This window comes from Bos javanicus, chromosome 13 (assembly GCF_032452875.1).
Source record: "Bos javanicus breed banteng chromosome 13, ARS-OSU_banteng_1.0, whole genome shotgun sequence".
Classification (NCBI taxonomy): Eukaryota; Metazoa; Chordata; class Mammalia; order Artiodactyla; family Bovidae; genus Bos; species Bos javanicus.
In genome coordinates, this window is record NC_083880.1 from 60,636,867 (window position 1) to 60,661,086 (window position 24,220).

Below are 24,220 nucleotides of genomic sequence, written 5' to 3' on the forward strand. Positions count from 1 at the left end.
AGTTTCATAGTTGATTAAATGTAAAGAGAAATTTGATAAATGGAAAACTGAAGGAAAGGTATGTGTGGTGAAATAAATATTTGGGTTTTGTCACCAGTTCCCCTAAAAGCCTTAGAATTTTCTGAGTGATAGGGGTGTCTTTTGTTGTTCATAATGATTTCCTTTTGATTCCAACTGGGTTGATATTGAGGTGAGTTAAGGTTGGACCCCTCAATAGCCTCAGGATGGGACAGAACACCAGAAAGATTATATGGTGGGGAATTATTTTAACTTTATTTTGTATGGGAGTATAGCTGATTAGCAAACAACGTGGTAGTTTCAGGTGAAGAATGAAGGGACTCATCCATACATATACATGTACCCATTCTCCCCTAAACACTCCTCCCATCCAGCCTGCCACAAAACATTGAGCAGAATTCTATGTGCTATACAGTAGGGCCTTGGTTATCCATTTTAAATACAGCAGTGTGTACCTGTTCACCCCAAACTCACTATCTATCCCTTCCCCCCTCCCCACCCCTCCACCCTGGCAACCATAAACTGGTTCATGAAGTCTGTATGTTTCTGTTTTCTAAGTAAGTTTATTCATATCATTTTTTTAAGATTCTACATATGAGGAATGTCATATTTCTCCTCCTTTGTGTGAATTGCTTCACTCAGTGTGACTAGGTCCATCCATGTTTTTGCAAATGGCATTATTTCATTTATTTTAATGAGAAATATTCCATTGTGTACATGTACCACGTCTTCTTTATCCATTCCTCTGTTGATGGACATTCAGGTAGCATCCATGTCTAGGCTGTTGTAAACAGTGATGCAATGAATGCTGGGGTGTGTATTTCCTTTCAGATCCTGTTTTTCCCCTGGTCATATACACAGGTGGGATTGCAGGATCATTTTAGTTTTTTAGTAACCTCCATACTGTTCTCCATAGTGGCTGTACCAATTTACATAGTGGGAATTTTGAGCCTCACCAGTGACCTCCTGGGAGGGGAGGGGAGGCTGGACATTGAGTGCTGCAGAAACTCTTGGTTCAGAGATTCAGAGAGCTGCTGGGTTGCTGAATACATCAAAGTGCTGGGAGGATCACATGGCCTGAGACGGCTTGGGAATACTGCAGCCCTCCCGCCAGTCCTTGCCCTATGCATCTCTTTTACTTGGCTGTTACTGAGTTGTGTCCTTTACAGGAAATCAGTACATGTAAGTGAAGTGTTTTCTTGAGTTCTGTGAACACTTCCAGCGAATTACTGAACCTGAGAGGGTTTTGTGGAAACTAGTGAACTTGTAGTTGACCAGGCAGAAGTGTAGGTGGTCTGGGCACCACAGTTGCTACTGGATCTGAAATGGGACAGCCTTGTGGGACTGAGCCCTTTAACTTGTGGCATCTGATGCTAACTTCCCAGGTAGTTAGTGTCAGAACTGGATTGAATTACTGGACACCTAGTTGATGTTGGAGAATTGGGGAAGCGTGATATCAGAAAGTATTGCACAACACACAAGGCTGAAGGGAAAACTAAAAATAACAGCTGAATAAAAGGTGTGGGTGTTTTGTACAGAGATGGGAGTGTGCATTGTCAGTGGAAGTGTACTTGGGGCTCAGGCGGAGGAGAGTTTTGAGATCTGTGGAAAGCAACTGGGACTCCCTCTGTAGGCAATTTGTAGGGTGAGGATGGGCCATGACCAAAACTCAGTTTGGAGAGAGCGACTGGTGACACGATGGCAAATGTGTCTCTCGTTGGCAATGTGAGCTTCTCCGAGGCACTACATCTCTCAAACTCATTGTCAGTGACAGTAAAAGAGAGATAGTCTCATCCCACCATGGCTGGTTTAATGAACTGACGTTTGTGAAAACATCTTACAAACTGAAGTTGTACAAGTATTTTTATTTCATTTCCGTGAACATATATGGGTCAATAAACACCTTAATTCAGCCTTGCGCTTGGGCCCCGGGAGCTCATCCCTGGATTAAGTGGTGATTGGAAGGAAGAACAGGCCAGAAGCTCCTGCCAAATACAACTACCAGATGATGGCACCTGAGGCCCAGCCTGGCTTGCGTTCTTCCTTTTGCCCTACCGTCCCCTCCGTGTTTGCTGCTGGTGTATCCTGCTGCTTTTTTTCCAGTTCTCAAAGGCCCTTTTCTCCAGACTTAACATACGGTTGGAATTTGTCAAGCAGCCTTTGTGAGCTGGCAAGGCTGTGGGCTTGCCTCCAGCTTCCTGCTTTTTAAGTGAGTGGCCTTCATGGCAGCCCCAGACACTAGAAGAAGACATGTGTTACTCTGACACAGGCTGTGGGGCCCATTCACCACTTCCTGCCCACATCAGCAGCTGCTCTTTATCTGAGCAGTGTGCTTCCACTGGCCCTGAAGAGAAAAACTGCGTCACACAAGTACATCTGGGACCTCCTGCTGCTTCCTCAGGTAGATGGCTTGAGTCCAAAGCCTGTGGGTTTGGTTTCAAGTCTGCCCCAGAGAGTTCATGCCAGGGCCCTGTTTGCAGTGACTCCTTGGGAGAGGGTGGTGCCTCCATTTGACAGCAGTGGGGAGCACTTGTGAGCCTGCCCATCTTAGGTTCTTCACCCTCTGGCATGTGATGTATGGTGCTGGAAGGTAGAACCCCAGGACAGCCCTGCAACATCTCATTTGCCCTCCTGGCCGCCCCCCGCCCCCCCTCCCCCCCAATTTGGCTGCAGCAGACATAAACCCGCTGCCTGCCTTGGTGCAGATGGAGTGGGCCAAGTGAAAGATGCGGCCCATGCGGTTCCCACTTCCCTCTTGTCCTCACTTTTTTGATACAGCCACGGGGAAAGAAACGTTTCATTAACATTTCTTAGTACTCAATGCCAAAAGAATGGTGCGAGGGCACTGGGAGTGTGGTGCGACAAGCGCTAGGGGTGAAGGACTGCGGAGAGCTGGATCGGGAACATCATGTGATCTGGACCTGCCACGTGGAAATGAGGACCCAGATTACCAAGCTTCAGTGTTTTTCAAGAGAAGTTGGACATCTAGATTTTAATGTAGCATCTTCAATTTAAAAATACTGGCGACCAATTCAAGTTTATAAAACAAGACTAGGGAGACTGGTTATAGCCTGGGGCTTAGTAGTTCGTACCTGTGCACCAAGAGAGTGGTCTGCTTTGCTCCACAACAGGCCTCTACGGTTCACCAAGGTCAAGACAGGCCCTGGCAAGAGAGGGAGGTTGGAGGAGCTGGTGAGAGCAAGCACTTGGTCCTGGTCTGGGTGGGCCCCGCGCTCTCCTGGGGTCCAGCTCAGCTCAGCTTGCTGTTTCCTCTGGTCAGTGGCTCTGCCTGACTCCTTACTCCCAGGGAGGGAAAGCCTTCATGATTCATGAGCTGGTGCAGAGCAGGAAAGCACTCACATCTCACCTCTCTGCTCACAGAGCCTGGGGTCAACTCTCTTGAGCCTTGGCACCCAGGAACAGAATGGCTGTTCCTTTCTAGGGTCTAGAATAAGCCCTTCCCCTCTGTCTCCCTCCAAATGACATCCCCCAACTCTTGGTGGCTGAGACAGTAAAGAATATTCCTATAATATGGGAGACCCGGGTTTGATCCCTAGGCTGGGAAGATTCCTGGAGGAGGAAATGACAACCCACTCCAGTATTCTTGCCTGGAGAATCCCATGGACAGAGGACAGAAAGGGCTACAGTCTATGGGGTCCCAAAGAGTTGGACATGACTGAGTGACTAACACTTTCAAAAATCCTGGAGTCTAGACTGTGAGCTGCAAAGATGCCCTCCACCTGTTGTAATGATGTCCACATCCTGGCTCAGACAGTGTGCTGGCCTTCATTGGGGGCAGGGGGGAGTAGGAGGGGTCCGAGTAGGAGGTAAAAACTTCTAGAATGAACACCCAGAACCATATTTTATTCATCTGACCAGCACAGAATAGGTCTAGTAAACAGCACTGGACCAATAATAATATGCCATCTTATCTCAGATGTTAAAAGTGCTCACAGCATCACCCTGCAGCAGCGGCACGTTCACTTCTTCCTGAAATATCTCTGTTCCCTGACAGTGGATGCCCACTGAGAGGCTAGAAATTCAGAGCAAGAATTTCCTGCCAGCCTGTAGCTGCTGCCCCAGCCCCTCCCTCCCCGCCTGAAGCCCACACACACCTGCAAACACCAGCTGGCAGACTCTCAACACAGTGCAAGCTGCCTGTCCAGGTCAAGGTTGACCCAGAGCATGCTGCCCTCAAGTGGGTGCAGGGGTGCCAAGTCCGGAGCAAGGATCCCTGTGCTCTGTTCGCACCCTCGTTCTACACTGACAGGGGCGACACATCAACTTTTGACTGCAATTCCCAGAGAGCTTGGGCCCCTGCCTGTCTCTGTGCAGAGTCCCAGCCCATGACCCCTCCGCTCTCTCTCATGACATCACACTCAGGCCTTCCTGGAAAACCATTTTAATCAGTGTACACAGGCAGCGAAGAGGGAGCGCAGAAGCAGAACTGGCTGGGCTTCAGGATGCCAGGTCTCCCTCCTGGCTCTAAGTGGAATTAGCAGCAATTCTAAGAGGCCCTCAGGCCTCCAACAGCAAAGCCAGAGAAAAGTCACCCCCAGAAAGCCAATGGGAGAGGCCGCAGGCTGAGTGCTCAGCAGACGAGCGTGGTGGATGAGGGATGTATGGACTCATCCAGGGCTCTCAGAGGCTCCATCCAGCAAGGCCTCTGGCTGGGGCTCTATTTAAGGCTGGGTCAGACAGATGGGAGCCGCAGAGAGATGAAAGGTCTGGTTGGTGAGCCCCAGGGGAAGGACAAAGGCACCGCGGCAGATGCAGCCATGGACAACGGCCAGCTCAGGCAGGGCCCTTGCAATGCCCACAGTAAACAAGGCCATCCACGCAGCTCAGAGGCCTTGGCCACTTCAGGGCCCCTGTCTCGGCCGAGCGCAAAGAAATCAGAGCCAAAGCACCAGGCCTGTCCCACAGAAGCTTGTAGATGTGGGGCTGGGTCAGCAGGGGGACCAGACCATCCTCAGCTTAGTGGCAATTCTGACAGCTGGGGTGGCATGGAATCCCATTCACCCGGCAGCGGCAGCCCCCGCTGGTGTCTCCCGGGCCCTAGGAGATGAGAGGGGAGAGGAGAGAAGGTCAGGACAGAGAAGAGAGCAGTGCCCCACCCCAGCCCCAGGCACCCCATCACACCCACGAAGTGCACTCGCCCACCATGGGTCTTGGCCTGGGCACATTCTGCTGCTAAGAATGATCCTCACAGCCTCAGCTACCAGATGGAGGCAGCTCTCAAGGCCTTTCTGGTCTCTCGTAGCACCCTCAATTATGTGGTCTCTATCTACCCAACCTGAGACCCAGAGCCGCAAAGGACCTGATGAATTTTTGCATATCTGGAGGGGGTCAGCAGGCTGGTGGCAGGAGGGAGCGCTCTACCTGTCTCACTGTCTGCCTGGACATGAACAACACCAGCCCCAACTCCAGGAACACTCCTCACGATGACAGATACCACTGCTCTCGCCTGTTTTCCATTTGATTCTGACAAGAAGCCTGAGATGGGCTCTGCTATCATCTCCATTTTACAGAAGAAGAAACAGGCTCAGAGAAGGGAGTAACGGAATAACCACACAGTCAGTGTGTGCCAGAGCCAGGGACCCACTCCTCCACTTCAGACTCCCACATGCACCCTCTAGGGCAGGGATGGGCAAATATTTCTGTAAAAGGTCAGACAGTTATCTGAGGCTTTGCCAGCCAGACGGGCTCTATCCTTGCAACGCAAAAGCAGCCACAGACAGAATGCCAACGAATGTGCGGGGCTCCCACGAAACTTTACTTACGGACACTAAAATTCAGGTTTCGTATAATTTTTACATGTCACAAAATATGTTCCTTTTAATACGTTCAACCATTTTTTAAATTGTATTTCTCTTTTATTATTCTCATTTAATCAAGAATAGACAGTTTGGGGAAAAGTTAGAACCCAGGCTTTCTAGCTTCAAGCCCCCCTCTTTTGCTTTTTTTTTTAAATTAATTTATTTTTAATTGAAGGATAACTGCTTTACAGTGTTGTGTTGGTTTCTGCCAAACATCAACATGAATCAGCCATAGGTATTGATATGTTCAACCAATTTAAAAAATGCAAAAAGCTTTCTTAGTTCATGAACTTCACAAATGCAGGCGCTGGGGTTAGACTTGGCCCATGGGCTGACTTGTACGAACTCTACTCTCGGGCACCTCCCGCAGTACTCCTGAGCCCTCTGCTGTCAGGGCACTCACCCCGGGGCCCCAGCGGGGGCCCTTGGTGACCCAGCAGATCTCAGTGTGGCAGACAGTGCACCGGATCCAGTCGCAACCATCCTTCTTCTGCACCACGATCTGGCACTGTGGGCAGTGCATGGCCTCACCCTGCTGCAGCATGGTCTGGAGCAGAGAAGGTGCTGACCTCAGAGCCAGCCCGCTCCCTGGCCCACGCCCCACTGCAGAGAGAAATCGGCCACCTCCAGAGTCTCAGATTCATTCTCCCATGCTGCTCTACCCAGGCCCAGCTGCAATGCAGCCTCCTCTCCTGTGTCTGCAGTTGCCTCCCTTCACCCTGACACTCCCTGCTGCCCGCCACCTGACCACGTGTCCTGAGTCCCGTCTCTGGACGGCAGAAATGCCAGCAGGAGCTCAGAGCCTCCAGGGCTGCATGAACCACAGCCCTGGCTAAGAAGCCCCCACTGCTCCCCAAAACTCAGATCCTCGGCCTTCAGCCCTGACCCAGCCTTACTCTCAGCATCTCTGTCGTCTGCCGGGCAGCCATATCATTCTGAGCTCGCAGGGCCAGGTCATCTTGATACTCCTTGCAGTTCATCTGCTCATGGACGGCCTGGAGCGGATGAGGCGCTCGAGATGAGAAAGCTCCCAGAGAGTTAGGGCCAGAGCAGGCATCCGCACAAGCACTTAATGCCTAGATGGTGTCAGTGACAGAGCCTTCCTTTGTAAACTACAACCCATTTTATAGAAGAGGACACTGAGGCCAGGGTGGTGAAGCCAGGGTCATCACATACGATAATAATCATATATACCTATTTAAGTCCTGATAGGCACAGAAATCCCTAAAGTACCTCTCACCCAGGGCACAGCCCCTTGTCCCCAGCTGAGTTCTGCCCTGGTTGCCGGTGTAATGCTCTAAGAGTGAGCTTACTGGACTGTGACCAGGCTCAGCCCTGTCTACCAGCTCAAGACCAGTCTCTATAGTGGTCACCTGTTAAGAGAATGATGACGGGGATGGCCTGAAGTGAGGGTCAGGTAGGGCTCAGTCTGGGTTTGAGGTCAGGGCTCATTCAGGACAGAGGTTGACAGCCTGAGGCCAGGGCTGGGGTTGGTCTGTGACTAGGCTCAGGGTTAGTCAGAGGGCAGAACTGGGGCTCAGTCTTAGGCCAGGGTCAGTCCAGGCTCAGGGCTCAATCTAAGAGTTAGGCTCAGGTCAGGACTCAAGCCACACCCGGCCACTGACACGCAGCTCTAAGCCATGGGAACTGGGTCAGTATACTGGCTCCCTTCTCTTATTCCTATAATAAGCTTGGACTTGCAATGAGCTCCTAGCAGGATCAGAGTGACTGGGCAGGGTGGGTCCCTGTCCCCACCTTGCAAAGCAGGCAGTTGACATGGAAGCACACGGGGCAGGGGAACTCATTGACATCATCCTCAAAGAAGCACCATCCCTTGCAGTCCGGGGTCTTGCAGTGGTAGCTGAAGGCACTGCGGTTTTCCGCAATGGAGATGCCCAGGTCCAGAAACCGCTGGTATTCCTCAGGGCTCAGGAGCTGCCAGCAGACCACAACCTTGGTGCCCGAGACTCAGAAACCTTGGTGCATGCCCTCCTGGCCACCTTCAGGAAGCCCCCAACACATGAAGTCCAACACAGCAGTGTTTACAAACTCTATCCAAAGAACGGGTTAGTGCCTTCCCTGGCGGTCCAGGGGTTAAGAATGTGCTGCCAATGGAGGGGGTAAGGGTTTGATCCCTGGTTGGGAACTGTGAGGTGTGGCCAAAAGGAATGCCATGGACAGAGGAGCCTGGCGGACTACAGCCCATGGGGTCGCAAAGAGTCAGACACGACTGAGCCACGAACACTTCTGCTATCACTTCAAGATGAGCAAACCAAAGCACTGAGGGGCTGTGTATCTGCCCTTGAGGTCACCTGGGCCATCTGGCCCCAGAAGTCCTGTCCCCACTGTTGTTAACTTCTCTGCTGTCTTTTCCTCACAAGGGTGATTTCTTTACTAGCTATTTCCCCCAATTTCTATCCTGCCCACTACTTGGGCCGCCAGCATCCCACACAGAGAAGGCTCTTGACAAATGTCCGGAACCCAAGACTGGGACTCTCAAACCCATTCCCACCAGCCAGCTCCCAGCCCAGTTCCCTGGGATGGAGGGTGGGGGGCAGGGGGGTGCCCCTCCCCCAGGCCTTACCGCTCGGATCTCCCTCTCCAGCAGCTTGCCCGAGCATGAGTAGGTGTTGTCGATGAAGGGGCAGGACACCTCGGCCTCCTGGCTGTTGCGGATGGTGCCCTGCAGACACTCCCTGGGGGAGGGGTGAGGAGTGGGTGGGGGGGGTAGGGGTCATCTGAACCCCACCCCCGAGGACTCCGGCCCTCACATGGTGAGGCCTGACCTTGGGCTGGCTCCTCCCCAGTTTCTTCCTTTCTTCTGGTGCCTCCCATCAACCCACCTTGTCTGTCCACCTCACTGCTAACCATATTGCTCCAGCCAAGGTTGCCTCACCCCTCACCTGAGAACTGTAGAAGCCTCTTCACTGGACTTCCTGGATCAGCCATGTCCTTCCTCATAACCTCCCATCCGACCCCACCCAGAGCAAACCTGAGAGCCCTGGTGACTCACCCTCTCTAATACCTCTCTGTCCCTATGCCTTACCTGCTCCATCCCTCTGCTCCAGACACACTGACCCCTTACTGCTGCAGGCAGGCCAGGCACGTACCCATGATGGATCCCCTGGTCTGCTCAAACATAGCTTGCCTAGGGGTTTCCCTGACCTGTTCTAGGGCAGGGCCCCCGTTGCTTATAAAAAGCCACTGACACTTATGACACAATTTACAATTATATCAGTGATTATCTGATTAACATCAGCCTGACCATGGGAAGGTAAGCTTCAGGACGCAGAAACTGAGCTTTTGTGGGCATTTGGGGATTCCCAGGCCTAGTCCACAGTCCCTGGCACCCAAAGCAGCTCATCAAATGTGTGCTGTGAAGGAGGACATGCTCTCCACATTCAGGGCCAGGAGGAGAGCCTCAGAGGGCAGACTGTCCACCAGCAAGCGGCAGGGCCAGGTTGGCCCAGGCTGTAGGCAAGGGACTCACTGCCCTTGCATGGGCCCAGCAGTGGTGCGGAAAGGTGCGGGCTCTGGCGCCAGAATGTCTGAGCTGTGCAGCCTCTCTGTACCTCACATCCCTCCTCTGCAAGATGAGGAAATGGTGCCTACCTCCCAAGTTTGTGAGGATGCCCAAACAGCTGAGTCCTGGGCCCCAGCCCCTTCCAGCCCAGGGTACTACATAGCCAGGGCCGGGAGTCGGGCCGCACCTGCAGAAGGTGTGCAGACACTCGCGCAGCACCACGGCCTCGCCAGGAGCCAGGACCGAGTAGCACACGGGGCACTCGGCGGGCTCTGTGTTCAGAACCAGGCTCCGCTGATCCAGCTGCACGTGCTTCCGGTAGTTGCCTTCCTGCTGCTGCTGCTTCCGCTGGGCACACGGGGGTGGGGCCGCGGGGCGGGTCAGGGTCTCAGGGGCGGGCAGACCAGGAAGGGGGCAGGACCGGGTCGGGGTTGGCGGGGGAGGGCAGGACCGGGTGAGGGGGTAGGATGGGTCAGACCACCTAACGAGAGGCAAAGGGGGGCTCATGGAAGGATCCTGGGGTTAGGGTGGGGCTGCGTATGGGGCAGGCAGTGGGCAAGCGGCGTAAATGATAAGGGTAGGACCAGGAGCGAGGCGACCAAACACGGGGGTGGGGCAGGAGGTGGGCCAGGCAGGGGCTGTTTAAGGCTACAATGTAGGGTCAAGTCAGGGGGAGATGGGGCCCGGATCTGAGCGGGGAGTCAGGGGTAGCAGGACTCCCATCTCTGCCAAGAAGCACGGCAGGGGTAGCTCCAGGGGGAAAGGCAGGGGGTTGGGGGGTGGTGATAAAGCGAGGGAGCAGAGCAAGTCGGGAGAGAGGGCCGGGGTCTGGGCCAGGGTTGTAGATGGGACCAGCAATGAGGTCATGGCCAGCACTGGGTCCAAGGGCGGGACGGGGACATTGGATCAGAATGGGAAACCGCTCAGGGTTATGTATCTACATAATCTGTGAGTGTGTAACAGTGGGATGGGGGACAGTGGGATGGGGCAGAACAGGGGGCGGGTCTGTGGGCAGCAGACCTCCAAGTGGGCAGCAAGGAGCTGGGTCCAGGCTCTCAGGAAGTCTAGGAGGGCTACAGCCAGGAAGGAAGGGGTGGGGGATGGGGGTCAGGAATAGTAGGATTCAGGATGAGGTCAGGGCTAATGGAGCAAGACCTAGGTCACAGCTGGATGAAGCAGGGGTGTGGTCTGGGTCTTGTCTAGGATGCTGGGGTCAGAGCCAGGTACCCTTGAGTGCATGATGGGAAAGTAAGTCAAAGCCAGGGGTGGCGCCACAGCTCATGGGGAAGGGGGAAGGGGGAGCACAAATAAGCCTGGACGTGCGTCACAGCTGGGGAGTAGGGTCTCAGAGGTAGTATGAATGACCTCAGGAAGAGGCCGGTCACAGTCAAGTGTAGGGTCACCACCACCGGTGTGACCACAAGGGGGCAGCAACAGGGGGCAGGAGCAATGTGGATGTGTCTCCCTTTCTGGCCTATGCCTCCCCTGTCCAGGCTGCAGGTGTCTTTCCGGGGACTTTGGCGCCCACCTGCTGGTACTGGCGCAGCGCCTCCTCCTCACCGGCCAGGCGTGCTCGCTCCTCCTCATCTGGCTGGTAAGAGGCGGGTACCTGGTAGGCCTCGGGCCGCGCCCGGCAGCACATCTCGCAGCCAGGTCTAGTGGGCTTGTTGATGAAGGTGCAGCCAGGGCATGTCCAGCCCACCTGGGGGTAGAGGGGCAGTGATGGCAGGGAGACTAAATGGGGGGGGGGGCGCAGGGGGCAGGGCACAGGGGCGCACTTGGGGCAGCTTACCGGTGGGGGCTCTGGTGCTGCATCAGGCTGCCCCCGACCCGGCTCCTGAGCGGCCCCAGGCTTTGGGGGAACTGGGTCCAGGGGGCCCCGTGGCTGCAGCGTGAGGTCCTTGAAGCCCAGATCTGGGGAAAAGGGTTCAAAGGGTGGTGGATCCATGTAGCCAATATCATCCACACCCTGAGCCAGCCAGGAAACCCCCCTTCTATCCTCTCCCTCTGCTCCAAGGAGTTTCCAGCTCCATCTTGCCAGGTGGGCCCAGCCATGGCTGAGTGTCCTGGCTCTCACAGGGTCAGTCTCTCCTTCTACCCACCACTACTCCTAGGTCCACCCGGCTTAAGAACCCTGCTTGAAAACAGATGTCCTGTGTGCCTAAGTGTCCACACAAGTGCACCAAGAGGGACAAACAACACTTCTGAAGTGGCCCTGCCAAAATACTGAAACTGAATCCATTCCCGAGAGTACATAGGACAGAAAAGCTAAAAACAAAACTGGCCTGGAGAGTCAAGGGAAGACCAGAGATCAAAGACTGAAAAAGACTGAGAAACACCAAGGCCAAGAGCCAGGTCTTTCACTATAAAGGACATGAGTGAGACAACTGGTAAAATTTGAGCAAGATCTGCACATTAGGTAGCGGTACTGTATCAAAGTTAATTTCCTAAATTTGCTAACTGTACAATAAATGTAAGAAAATGACCTTTTTTTTTAAGGAAATACAAACTGAACTATTTAGGGAAAAGGGACATCGTGTCTGCAACCTACTCTCAAAACATCTCCAAAAATTATTTATGCATAAATAAATAATTTTACATGGAGACAATGATAAACCAAATACAGTCAAAATATTAGTATTTGGGAATCCACATGAAAGGTACATGGGAATTCCTTACACAATTCTTTGTACAATTTTGCAACTTTTCTGTAGGTCTGAAATATTTCAGAATAAGAAGTAAAAAATTTAAAAACTAGCTATAACATCCAATTTACAGATTTAGAAAACTAAGGAGGAGAGATAGGAAGGAACTTGCCTGAGGTCAAGGAGTTGATAAATGCCAGGGTGGGGACTGAACTCAGCCCTTCTTCCCTAGACTGGCTGTTCTCCAAAGGGTTCCCCAAATGGCTCCCTCCTGGGGTGTCCTTTGTCCTCTCTTCCCCACTATGGATAAGGTCCGTCAGGCAAGTCCCTGATGGAAAGCCCCTGGGCTCTGCGCCTCACTCCCTCCTGCCCTACGACCACAGGTGAGTCCACATCACCAGGAAGCAGAGCCTTACCTTCCAGCATCCGCAACTGCCTCTCCCGCTGCAGCTCCTGAGGGTTGAGCGAGGTGTTGCAGGCGGACAGCAGATAGAGGTAGGCGCTGTCCCCGTCCCGCCTCACGCCGTGGGAGTGCAGAGTCTCCTGGTCCCGGGCCAGCCGCTGCCCGATCACCCACTGCTGCAGGGTTGGCGGGAAGCCATAGTCTAGGAACACCTGTCAGGGAGGATGGACAGGAGGCGTGGGGAGGGAGGAGCAGAGCAGAGACAGGCGGGGGCAAAAGGGGAAGCTCCGCCCTCCCTCTCACCCCCTCACTCACCATGTCCTTGAGGGAGGCCACCGTCATGTCAGGCCGCACCGTGAGCCAGATAGTGACCGTGTGCATCTGTGCATCCTCCACGCTCACCCACAGCCTGCGGGGAGGGCAAGGGCTCTGGGTGAAGGTCCAACCTCAACCACCAGCTAGCTCCTGGATTCCCACTCCCCTGTGCTTCCTCCTGGATCAGAACTCACTGCTTAGGCCCTGCAGTGGCTCCACAAGGCTCTCAGAATAAAATCCAAACTCACCGTGGCATCAGGGCCTTAATGCGCTGCCTCCTTCAGTCTCTTGTATTACTGGCTATTATTGGCTCCTTAACCAAACCACAGCAGCTATTATTAACTGTATGCTAAGACTCTTTAAAGCACTTAACATGTATTAACTCAGTTCTCTCAATGAACCCATGAGACACGTACTGTCATCTCCCCTATATTACAGATAAAAACAGGAGGCACAGAGAGGTTATAGTGACTCTGCTGAGTAAACAATAACTGTTAGAGGCAGGATTTAAATCCAAACAGGAGTATTTCGGAGAAAGTGGTTTTAAACACCAATCTTCTAAAAGATGTGAAAACTTTTTGGGAAGACCAATGGCACGAAAATGGATGGCTGAGATGAAAAAACAGAACTGATTTCGGGACACAGAAAAAAGCCCACTTAGAACCTCCAGAGCAACTTGGGAAAACGCTGCATCCTTAAAGCAAGAACAGCAAGAAACAATCAGAAAATGAAGAAGAGTTGCTGGGAATCTAACAGTAACTCCTGACTCATCTAACCTTCAGATCCATCTACAGGTTCACAAGGAAAATGAGAGACACCAAATGACATTCCAAGGAGGCAATTCGTAAACTCAGAATGTGGGAGAATTCTGGAGATCAAAAACCAGATTTCTAAAAAATTAATGGCACTAAAAATAGAGAAAGTGGTTAAAGAGACTCAGACAACATTAAGAAATGCTATGTGTCGATTCTCGTTTGGCTCCTGATTAGAACAAACCAACTATAAAAAATACTAATGAGATAATCAAGGAAAGTTTAATACAAATAGAGTATTAGAGGATTTTAAGGAGTTGTTAATGTTTCAGGTGTAATAATGGTACTGAGGTTATTTTTCAAGTCATTAGTTTTATAGACATATCAAGTTACTTATGAATGAGCTAAAATCTGAGACTTGCTTTAAAATACTCCAGAAAATATCCTCAAAATTTCTCAGGATAAAGATTTTCAACATCTAGCCGACTATCAATGAAATGAGCAAGTTTTAGACACATAAAGACAACAAACATTTACCATCCACTTCTCCACGTGAAAAGTCTTTGAATACAAGAAACAAGAATAGCTGAGTCTGATGCAGAATAGAAAACTAAAAGGGAATTTAAAGAAGGAAAGGAAATTTAAAGATCTTAACCTTCAAGACACTCTTCTTCAAGCAGCAGGGGTCTTGAAACATGAAAGATAGGGGTCTTGAAACATGAAAGTGTCAACTGCACTACTTATTTTACACTGAGTAATATTTCCATAATCAAAATACTATAAATGCTATTTTACTGGGTTTACATTTTTAGTATCAACCTAGAGGCAAAGCATAGAAGCCTTAATTTTACTTAGAAAAGAAAATCTAAAAGCTATAACCAAGACTTCCCTGGTGGTCCAGTGGCTAAGGCTCTGAGCTCCCAGTGCAGAGGGCCCAGGTTTGATCCCTGGTCAGGGAACTAGACCCCACATGCCACAACTAAGAGTTCACATGCCACAACTAAAAAAAAAATTCTGCACGCCACAATGAAGATCAAAGATCCTACAACTAAGACTCAAAAAATAAATAAAATTTAAAAAATAAAAGCTATAGCCTTAACACCAATAACAGAGAAGCACAGTTGGAGCCCTCATTTCTGCCGTCACCAGGTCAGCAGTGATCAGTCAGAAAATTCATTACAGCAGAGAAATGCAGACACAGTTGCAGACTCTAACACTTAATTTTACCTTACAGGATACACATGTGCATTCAACGGCGGATCTCTAGGTAAAAAGGCCACTGGTTTTGTTTTCCATTTAGTACAAATCTGCTGGAGTTTCCCATGATTTTTTTTTTCTTTTTGTACGAACTATTCCCTGGTGGCTCAGACGGTAAAGAGTCTGTCTACAATGCGGGAGACCTGGGTTCCATCCCTGGGTCGGAAAGATCCCCTGGAGAAGGAAATGGCAATCCACTCCAGTACTATTGCCTGGAAAATCCCATGGACAGAGGAGCCTGGTAGGCTACAGTCCATGGGGTTGCAAAGAGTCGGACACAACTGAGAGACTTCACTTTCCGACTTCACTTTCCATACCCATTATACATGGTTTCTGATCTCTAGTATCAGCTTCTTTAAAGTGGAGCAAGAACTTAAGACTCTCGAAGCATCTGAGTACAGAGAGCCCTTTTGGATTTTTACCATATTTTTTTTTTTTTTTACAATTCACTCACCCTAAAATGAACGGCTTTTTTGTGTGTGTGCCTCATCTCTATTTTGTCTTTCTAAAGCAATCAATTTAAATTTTCATAGACAAAATTCTCTTTTAGCATTCGTGTTTTATTGCTTGATATAACAGCTATTAAATTATGCTACGGAAATAACAAGTACAACTGATATAAACAAGCTGTGTGCGGTGGTATGTTTCACAGCAGCAACTACGGTGTCATTTAATTGGGGGAATAAAGTGGAGTTCAACTGGGAGCACTTCTACTACAGTACTAACAAAACCCAGGAAGTTAGGAAAAGGCATCAGTGAGACGAGTATGTTAAATTCCTCATTTTTCATAACAAGGAGTGTACACAGATACCATCTTAAGTGGATGTATCAAGAAATGGATATACAAGTATTTTATTTGAAATCAAATGGCCAATTGATCAACAGATGTAAATGCAATCCCTGTCAAAATTCCAGCTCACATTTTTTTTGCAGAAACTGGCACACTAACCCTAAGATTCATATGGAGATTCAAGGGACCCAGAATAGCCAAAGAAAATCTTGAAAGAGAAGAACAAAGTTGGAGTACTTATGCTTCTGTTTTAAAAACTTACTACAAAGCTATAATAATGAAAACTGTCTTACTGGTATAAGGACAGACATATAGAGCAACAGACTAGAAATTACGTTTCAAAAATAAACTTCAGACTTATGGTCAAATAATTTTCAACAAAGGTGCCAAGATATTAAACAGAGACAAAACAGTCTTTTTATTTTTAACAAACAGTGCTGTGACAACTAGATATTCACAAGCAAAAGAATGAAGTCGGATCTCTGCCTCTCACCGTAACAAAACTTAACTCAAAAGGGATCAAAGATGTAAATATAAGAGCTAAAACTATAAAACTCTTTAAAAATAAAGGTATACCTTTATGACCATGGATGAGGCAGTGGTTTCTTAGATGACATCAAAAGCACAAACAAGAGAAAACAGATAAACAGTATTTCATCAAAATTGAAAACACGTGCTTCAGAGGACACTATCAATACGGTGAAAAGACAACCCATAGAATGGGAAATGAAAATAGGTGTCCATTGTACACATACACGCCACAGTTTCTTTATTTACTCGTGGTTACTTAGGTTGTTTCCATATACATATACAATGAAATATTATTCAGCCATAAAAAGAAGGAAATTCTGGCATCTGCAACAACATGGACATTGTGCTAAGTGAAATAAATCAGACAGAGAAAGACAAATTCTGTATTATACCACTTATATATGGAATTAAAAAAAAAAAATCAATGTCAGAGAAACAGAACAGACAGACTGGGGGGTTGTAGGGGTGAAGGTGATCCAAAGCTACAAACTTCCTGTTTTAAGATAAGTAAGTTCTGGAGAAGAGATGTACAACATGGTTAACAATATCGTATATTTGAGAACTGCTCAGAGAGTAAGTCTTAAAAGTTGTCACAAGAAAAAATAATTTGTTACTATGTCAGGCAATGGATGTTAACTAAACTTACTGTGGTAATCATTGTGCAATATATACATATATTAAAGCATATGTCATACATCTAAAATGGTTCTGAGGCTCAATTTCCAACACATGGAAGAGGAAAGAGAGGGAAGGCTTCCCACACAACACCAAGCAATTTTCAGACACCAGCAGGGCATCCTACAATTCAACTTGATTCTGGCCCTCTCTACCCAGAGACAGCGTCAGCTTCCACAGGTTGTGGGCTCAGTCCTACCAGGCTGCTCCCACCACTTCACATACCAATCGAAACCCCAAGTTGTCACCTGTTCTCTGACTGACTGGATATAGATTAGGGATTCCAACGACCTCCTCCATGGGTTGACTATTTTGCTAGAACAGCTCACAGAACTCAGAGAAATATTTACTTACTATATTATGAAAGGATATAATAGCCAAATGGAAGAGATGTATGGAGCAAGGTATGTGAGAAGGGGCATCATTCTCTCCAAAATCCAAACCCTGTCTTTTTGAGTGTTTATGGAGGCCTCATTACATAGGCATGACTGATTAATCCATGGGCTACTGATGATTCAACCTTCAGCCCTCTTCCCCTCCCCGGAGATGAGGGTGATGAGACTGAAAGTTCAATGTCTCTAACCACAGGGCTGGCTCCTTTTATGACCAGCCTCCAACCTTAGGCAATTTAGGGGCAGTCCAAGAGTCACCTCACTAACATAACAAAATGCACCTTTATCATTCTCATCACTTAAGAAATTCCAAGGGTTTTAGGAGCTCAGTGCCAAGAACAGGAAGAATATACATTTCTTATTGTAAGTCACAATACCGTCAACTAACTCTGTTTTGTATGTCAATGATATCTCAATAAAACTGGGGGAAAAATTATGTCCATATAAAAACTTGGACTCAAATGTTCATAGCAGCATTGTGTATGTTAGTCAAAAAAGTGGGAACAACCCAAATGTCCATCGACTGATTAATAAAGAAAATATGGTATAACCATACAATAGATTATTATTCAGTCATAAAAAGGAATGAAGTTTTGATACATGCTACAACATGGATGAATCTAGAAAACATGCTGCTAAGTGACAGAAGCCCAGACACAAAAGGCCACATAGTGTATAATTCCATTTGATTTATATGAAATTCCCAGAGTAGGCAAATTTCTAGAGATAGAAAGTAAATTAGTTGTTGCCTAAGGTTGAGGGGTTGAGGTAAGAAAACTCGGGAGATAGGGAGTGTCTATTAATGGGTATGGGGTTTCTTAATGGGATGATGAAAAGTTTCTGTAATTGGTTATGGTGGTGGTTACACAACTGTGAATATACTAAAAGCCTCGAACTATGCACTTTAAATTGCTGAATAGGGTCTGTCAATTATATCTCAATAAAAAATCAAATGGGATCCAACATTGAAAATTAGAAACTGCAAAAGTGTCTTACTGCACAGCAGGAAAAAAACATTTGAGTGTTTAATATGTGGGCACTGTGCTGAGCATTTCAGCATCAAGTTTAAGTCTCCTGGGGCAGACAGCCTCCCTTCAAGCTGCGTGTGGCTGTGCGAGACAGTTCTGGCCATGCGAGTTAAGTGGAAGAAGACTGTGAAATTTTGTGAGCTGTGTTCTTAAGAGTGGGAGGGTGTGCCCTTCTTCCTTCCTATTGACAAGAATGGTGATGCAATGGCTGGAACGGGAAGAGCCATTTTGGATCATAAGGTGAACCTGAGAAAGGAGGTCATGAGTGGCATAATAATAAGACAAAAGAAGCAGGAGCTCTGAGAACTACAGAGAGCAGAGCTTCCACACCTGGAGTGCCTACCATCAAAGTTGTTTACGCCACTGTTAATATGTGTTCTCTGTTCTACGAGACCTATCATTCTAATATACCTCCTGAGAAGGCGATGGCACCCCACTCCAGTACTCTTGCCTGGAAAATCCCATGGACGGAGGAGCCTGGTGGGCTGCAGTCCATGGGGTCGCTAGCAGTCGGACACGACTGAGCGACTTCACTTTCACTTTTCACTTTCATGCATTGGAGAAGGAAATGGCAAGCCACTCCAGTGTTCATGCCTGGAGAATCCCAGGGACGGGGGAGCCTGGTGGGCTGCCGTCTATGGGGTTGCACAGAGACGAACATGACTGAAGCGACTTAGCAGCAAGCAGTAGCAGCAACGACCCTATTAACAGCTCTACTACTATGTTCCATTTTTTAAATTAAAAAAAAAAAAAAAAACTCTGAGAGGTGAAATGACCTCCCTTAGATCGCAGAGCTGATTTGTGACAGAGCTGGGGTTTGAAGCTTGGGCTCTTGACCCCAGAATCTGCCATTAAGAATAACTTAACTGTTCTATGTGCTCAGTTGTTCAGTCATGTCTGACTCTTTGTGACTCCATGGACTGCAGCCCACCAGGTTCCTCTGTCCACGGGGATTCTCCAGTCAAGAATACTGGAGTGGGTTGCCATGCCCTCCTCCAGGGGATCTTTCCAACCCACGGATCTTTCCAACCCAGGTATCAAACCCAGGTCTCCCAGATTGCAGGCAGATTCTTTACCGACTGAGCCACCAGGGAAGCTCTAACTATTCTACAGGCCAACACTATATTGCAGCCCACTGGGGTTCAGCAAGCTCTGAACCCTGGGCTTCCTGGTCAGCCACGCACTTCTCACCTTATGTCCTGTGTTGGAGACACCTCAGGCTTCAGTTGCACATTCAGGGGCACCCGTTGCTCTGCCAGCCAGATGGCACACTGCATAGCCACCTGTTCATCCCCACCAGCCACTGCTCGGGTGAGTCTCTGGGCCACCTCCTCAGCTGAAATCCACAGTGGAAGCAGGTTAGCACAGGGTTTATTTTTCTTTATGGGTAAGAAGGGTGAGGAAGGACGTGATTCTTTATACATGCTGCTTCCTCTCTGTCTTCTTGGTAAACTCCTACACATCCTTCAGCACCCAGCTTAAAAGTCCCTTTTCTCTGAGAGGCCTTCTCTGACACTCCCCACCCCTGCTCATTTGGTTCTGTTTTCCCTTCATATTCCCAGGTCCCCCATACTTGCACTTGTTTATCCAACAAACATTTATTGAACTCTTGCTGTTCAGTCACTAAGTTGTATCCAGCTCTTTGTGACCCCCCATGGACTGCAGCACACCAGGCTCCCCTGTCCTTGCCTATCTCCCGGAGTTTGCTCAAACTCATATCCGTTGATACCATCCAACCATCTCATCCTCTGTTGCCCCCTTCTCCTTCTGCCCTCAATCTTTCCTAGGATCAGGGTCTTTTCCAATGAATTGGTTCTTTGCATCAGGTGACCAAAGTATTGGAGCTTCAGCTTCAGACCTTCCAATGAATATTCAGGGTCGATTTCCTTTAGGATTGACCTCTTACTGTGTGCCAATCACTGTCACAAAAACTGGGCTTCAGCAGTGAATAAGATAAACGGGGGCCCTCTTCTCATGGACTTCCCAGCCCAGTAAGAAGACAACAAACAAGTTTAACAAAAGAAAAAGATTCAGACTGTGATCCATGCTGGCAGGGAAATGAACAGGATAAGGAGATCAGGAAAGAGAAGAGGAGGTGACATTGAAGCTAAGACCTGAAGCAGGAGGTGTTGAATAATGTCAAGACGTGGTTGGGGAAAAGTGTTTCAAGTGGAGGGAAAATGAAAGGCCTTGGTCAAGAAATGGTTGGGTTAGAACAGAGAAGCTAATGAAGCTCCAGCAGAATGAGCAAGGGGGCAGATGGGGGAAGGCAGAGATGAGCAAAAGCAGAAGTGAGCAAAGTCAGCAGGCATGCAGGCTACCCAACTGCTCTAGGCTTCTGTTCTAAGAACAAACACAGGGGTATGTGAGCAGGTTGGTGACATGCCCTAACTTAATTCTCCAACCTGAGTGGAAGGCGCGAGGTGGAAGGCAAAGACCCTGGTATTCAGGTCAATTGAAGTCTGGTCCCCCACTAGCATGGGTGGTCTCTTGCCCTCTGGGAGCTCCCCACCCTCTTCTCAGCAGAGCTGGCCCATGGGAGGCCTTAGGGACATCAAATAAAAGAATGACAAGATGCCCTTGGGAGCAACCTGCCTGCAAGGGAGGAATCTGAGGGGCAAGTAGGCAGAAGGAGTACAGGTTAACAGACCTCTCCCAGGCCCTTCTGGGAGGAGAGGCCGCGTTCTGGCAAGGCCCACCTCCCACCCGAAGCTTCTCAGCCGCCCCCAGGCTGTGCCCACCTTTCTTGATCTTCTCGTCCATCTGGCGTGGTTGTGCCCATCCCCCCGCGGAGGGGGGGCGGGCTGCAGCTCCGGGGAAATGCTATCTCCCAGTCACCTGCTAGAGGACGGGCAGACCACGAGAAACTCAGCCCCAGCCGGTGGCCAGTGGCGCGGCCCGAGCCTTCTTGGTGCCTCAGGGTTCCGGGTGGCAATCGGGTAGCATCATACTACCCGAGGACCGGGGATGGGGCCTGGGAGGAGGAACGGGTGGGAGGTGAGGGAGCGCCAAGCCGAGCCGACTCTGTACCACAGGGAAAACTGGACAGGCCTGGCTGCGGGGAAGGGAGGGGCGGCGCCGCACAGCCCGGGCGCTGGGCCGGAGCCCTTCTCCCTCTGGGAGCTGGGGCGCCCTCCGGGGTGCGGGATTTCAGCCCAACTCCCTCGCGCCCGCGGCGGCCCCTGTCAGTCCTGAGAAGGAGGGCAGCAGTTTCAGCGGAAAAGAAAGTGAAAGTGGCGGCTCCGGAAGTGGGGCGGAAGATTGTCGCCGGATCCGGGTCTCCCCGCCACACCCGACCCGCCCGACCACCCGGCGGGGGCCCCCGCCCCGGGTCACGGGAATCCAGGGCGTTCTTGTCCCGCCGTCCAGGGCGTTCCCTCGCCACCCCCGGCCAGACCCGGACTCTGTGACCCTCACTCACCCGCTGGGTCCAGCCGCAGCGCCGTGGGAGGGGCGGGGCCATGAGGGGCGGGGACTGGGCCGGGAGGGCGGGGCGCGGCGCGGAGACCGCCCTTGCTCAGTTCAGCAGCCCCAGTACTGGTGGGCATGCCGGTCCTTACTCCTTTGGCGGAAGAAACCGAGGCTCTGTTTCTGATCTACCCTAGGCCAAGCAGCCGGATTTAAATGCAGGTCGGGCGGCCTCAGGAACCCACCCTTAGCCAGCCCGACGCTGCCTCTCGGCGGTTAACTCTCCACCTTTTAACTGGGCCACTAATGAAGTTTTCTTCATTATTCTTGCCACTTCAGTATTCTTGCCTTGAGAAGCCCATGAACAGTATGAAAAGGCAAAATGATAGGATACTGAAAGAGGAACTCCCCAGGTCGGTAGGTGCCCAATATGCTACAGGAGATCAGTGGAGAAATAACTCCAGAAATAATGAAGGGATGGAGCGAAAACAAAAACAATACCCAGTTGTGGATGTGACTGGTGATAGAAGCAATGTCCAGTGCTGTAAAGAGCAATATTGCATAGAACCTGGAATGTTAGGTCAATGAATCAAGGCAAATTGGAAGTGGTCAAACAGGAGATGACAAGAGTTGAACATTCTAGGAATCAGCAAACTAAAATGAACTGGAACGGGTGAATTTAACTCAGATGACCATTATATCTACTACTGCGGGCAGGAATCCCTTAGAAGAAATGAAGTGGCCATCATGGTCAACAAGAGTCTGAAATGCAGTACTTGGATGCAATCTCAAAAATGACAGAATGATCTCTGTTGGTTTCCAAGGCAAACCATTCAATATCATGGTAATCCAAGCCTATGCCCCAACCAGTAACACTGAAGACGCTGAAGTTGAACAGTTCTGTGAAGACCTACAAGACCTTTTAGAACTAACATCCAAAAGAGATGTCCTTTTCATTATAGGGGACTGGAATGCAAAAGTAGGAAGTCAAGAAACACCTGGAGTAACAGGCAAATTTGGCCTTGGAATATGGAATGAAGCAGGGCAAAGGCTAATAGAGTTTTGCCAAGAGAACGCACTGGTCATAGCAAACACCCTCTTCCAACAACACAAGAGAGGACTCTACACATGGACATCACCAAATGGTCAACACTGAAATCAGACTGATTATATTTTTTGCAGCCAAAGATGGAGAAGCTCTACACAGTCAGCAAAAACAAGACCCAGAGCTGACTGTGGCTCAGATCGTGAACTCCGTATTGCCAAATTCAGACTTACATTGAAGAAAGTAGGGAAAACCACTAGACCATTCAGATATGACCTAACTCAAATTCCTTATGACTATACAGTGGAAGTGAGAAATAGATTTAGGGGACTAGATCTGATAGACAGAGTACCTGATGAACTATGGATGGAGGTTTGTGACATTGTTCAGGAGACAGGGATCAAGACCATCCCATGGAAAAGAAATGGAAAAAAGCAAAATGGCTGTCTGAGGAGGCCTTACAAATAGCTGTGAAAAGAAGAGAAGTGAAAAGCAAAGGAGAAAAGGAAAGATATTCCCATTTGAATGCAGAGTTCCAGAGAATAGCAAGGAGAGATAAGAAAGCCTTCCTCAGCAATCAATGAAAAGAAATGGAAAACAACAGAAAGGGAAAGACTAGAGATCTCTTCAAGAAAATGAGAGATACCAAGGGAACATTTCATGCAAAGATGGGCTTGATAAAGGACAGAAATGGTATGGACCTAACAGAAGCAGAAGATATTAAGAAGAGGTGGCAAGAATATACAGAACTGTACAAAAAAGATCTTCACGACCCAGATAATCACAATGGTGTGATCACTCACCTAGAGCCAGACATCCTGGAATGTGAAGTCAAGTGGGCCTTAGAAAGCATCACTATGAACAAAGCTAGTGGAGGTGATGGAATTCCAGTTGAGCTATTTCAAATCCTAAAGGATGATGCTGTGAAAGTGCTGCACTCAATATGCCAGAAATTTTGGAAAACTCAGCAGTGGCCACAGGACTGGAAAAGGTCAGTTTTCATTCCAATCCCAAAGAAAGGCAATGCCAAAGAATGCTCAAACTGTTAGGGGAAGTACGCTGATGGAAACTGCCCACCCTGGCCAGGCCCTTTAGTAACCATTCGCACAAGTTGTTTTATGACAGGAGATCCTGGTAAGGAATACGGAACTAATAAGCCACCACCAACCGGAAGAGTTTGGAAAAGATCAGAAGGAGACACTGCATGTCCGTCCACTTCCCAGAATCCCTTTCACTAGCATCCACCTTGGCTGGGCGATGTGTGTGCCACCAGGAAACACTCTGAATTAGAATGACTGGCCAAAGACAACCCGGAAACTAGTCCCATCATCATAAAGCCAGAGACTGCAAGCCACGTGGCAGAGCAGTTCTCCTGGGTTCCCTTACCCTACTGCTCTCCACCCAGGTGCCCTTTCCCAGTAAAGTCTCTTGCTGCGTCACACATGTGTCTCCTCAGACAATTCATTTCCTAGTGTTAGACAAGAGCCCAGTTTCAGGCCCTGGAAGGGGTCTCCCTTCCTGCAACAAAACTACCGCACAATTGCACTCATCTCACACGCTAGTAAAGTAACGCTCAAAATTCTCCAAGCCAGGCTTCAGCGATATGTGAACCGCAAACT

The 24,220-nt window shown here is 49.3% G+C and overlaps 1 protein-coding gene across 3 annotated transcripts; it reads right to left on the bottom strand.

The window, feature by feature from the left end:
• Window positions 1-4,404: 4,404 nt before the first annotated feature.
• RBCK1 (RANBP2-type and C3HC4-type zinc finger containing 1) lies at window positions 4,405-21,662 on the bottom strand. Of its 3 annotated transcripts, none has more exons than XM_061437145.1 (13): window positions 21,570-21,662; window positions 20,890-21,122; window positions 19,340-19,484; window positions 12,724-12,817; window positions 12,422-12,620; window positions 11,153-11,274; window positions 10,889-11,062; window positions 9,548-9,708; window positions 8,422-8,533; window positions 7,593-7,772; window positions 6,734-6,913; window positions 6,241-6,384; window positions 4,405-5,076 (listed from the first exon to the last, which is right to left on the bottom strand). In XM_061437145.1, exons 2-13 carry the CDS (start codon window positions 20,909-20,911, stop codon window positions 4,996-4,998), a joined length of 1,614 nt encoding a protein of 537 aa, XP_061293129.1. In that variant the 5' UTR covers window positions 20,912-21,122; window positions 21,570-21,662; the 3' UTR covers window positions 4,405-4,995. The 3 variants fall into 3 exon arrangements, with proteins under 3 accessions (XP_061293129.1, XP_061293131.1, XP_061293130.1); XM_061437147.1 differs by having other exon boundaries at window positions 6,734-6,832; window positions 21,570-21,661; XM_061437146.1 differs by lacking the exon at window positions 21,570-21,662 and having other exon boundaries at window positions 6,734-6,832; window positions 20,890-21,557.
• Between the last annotated feature and the right edge of the window lie 2,558 nt (window positions 21,663-24,220).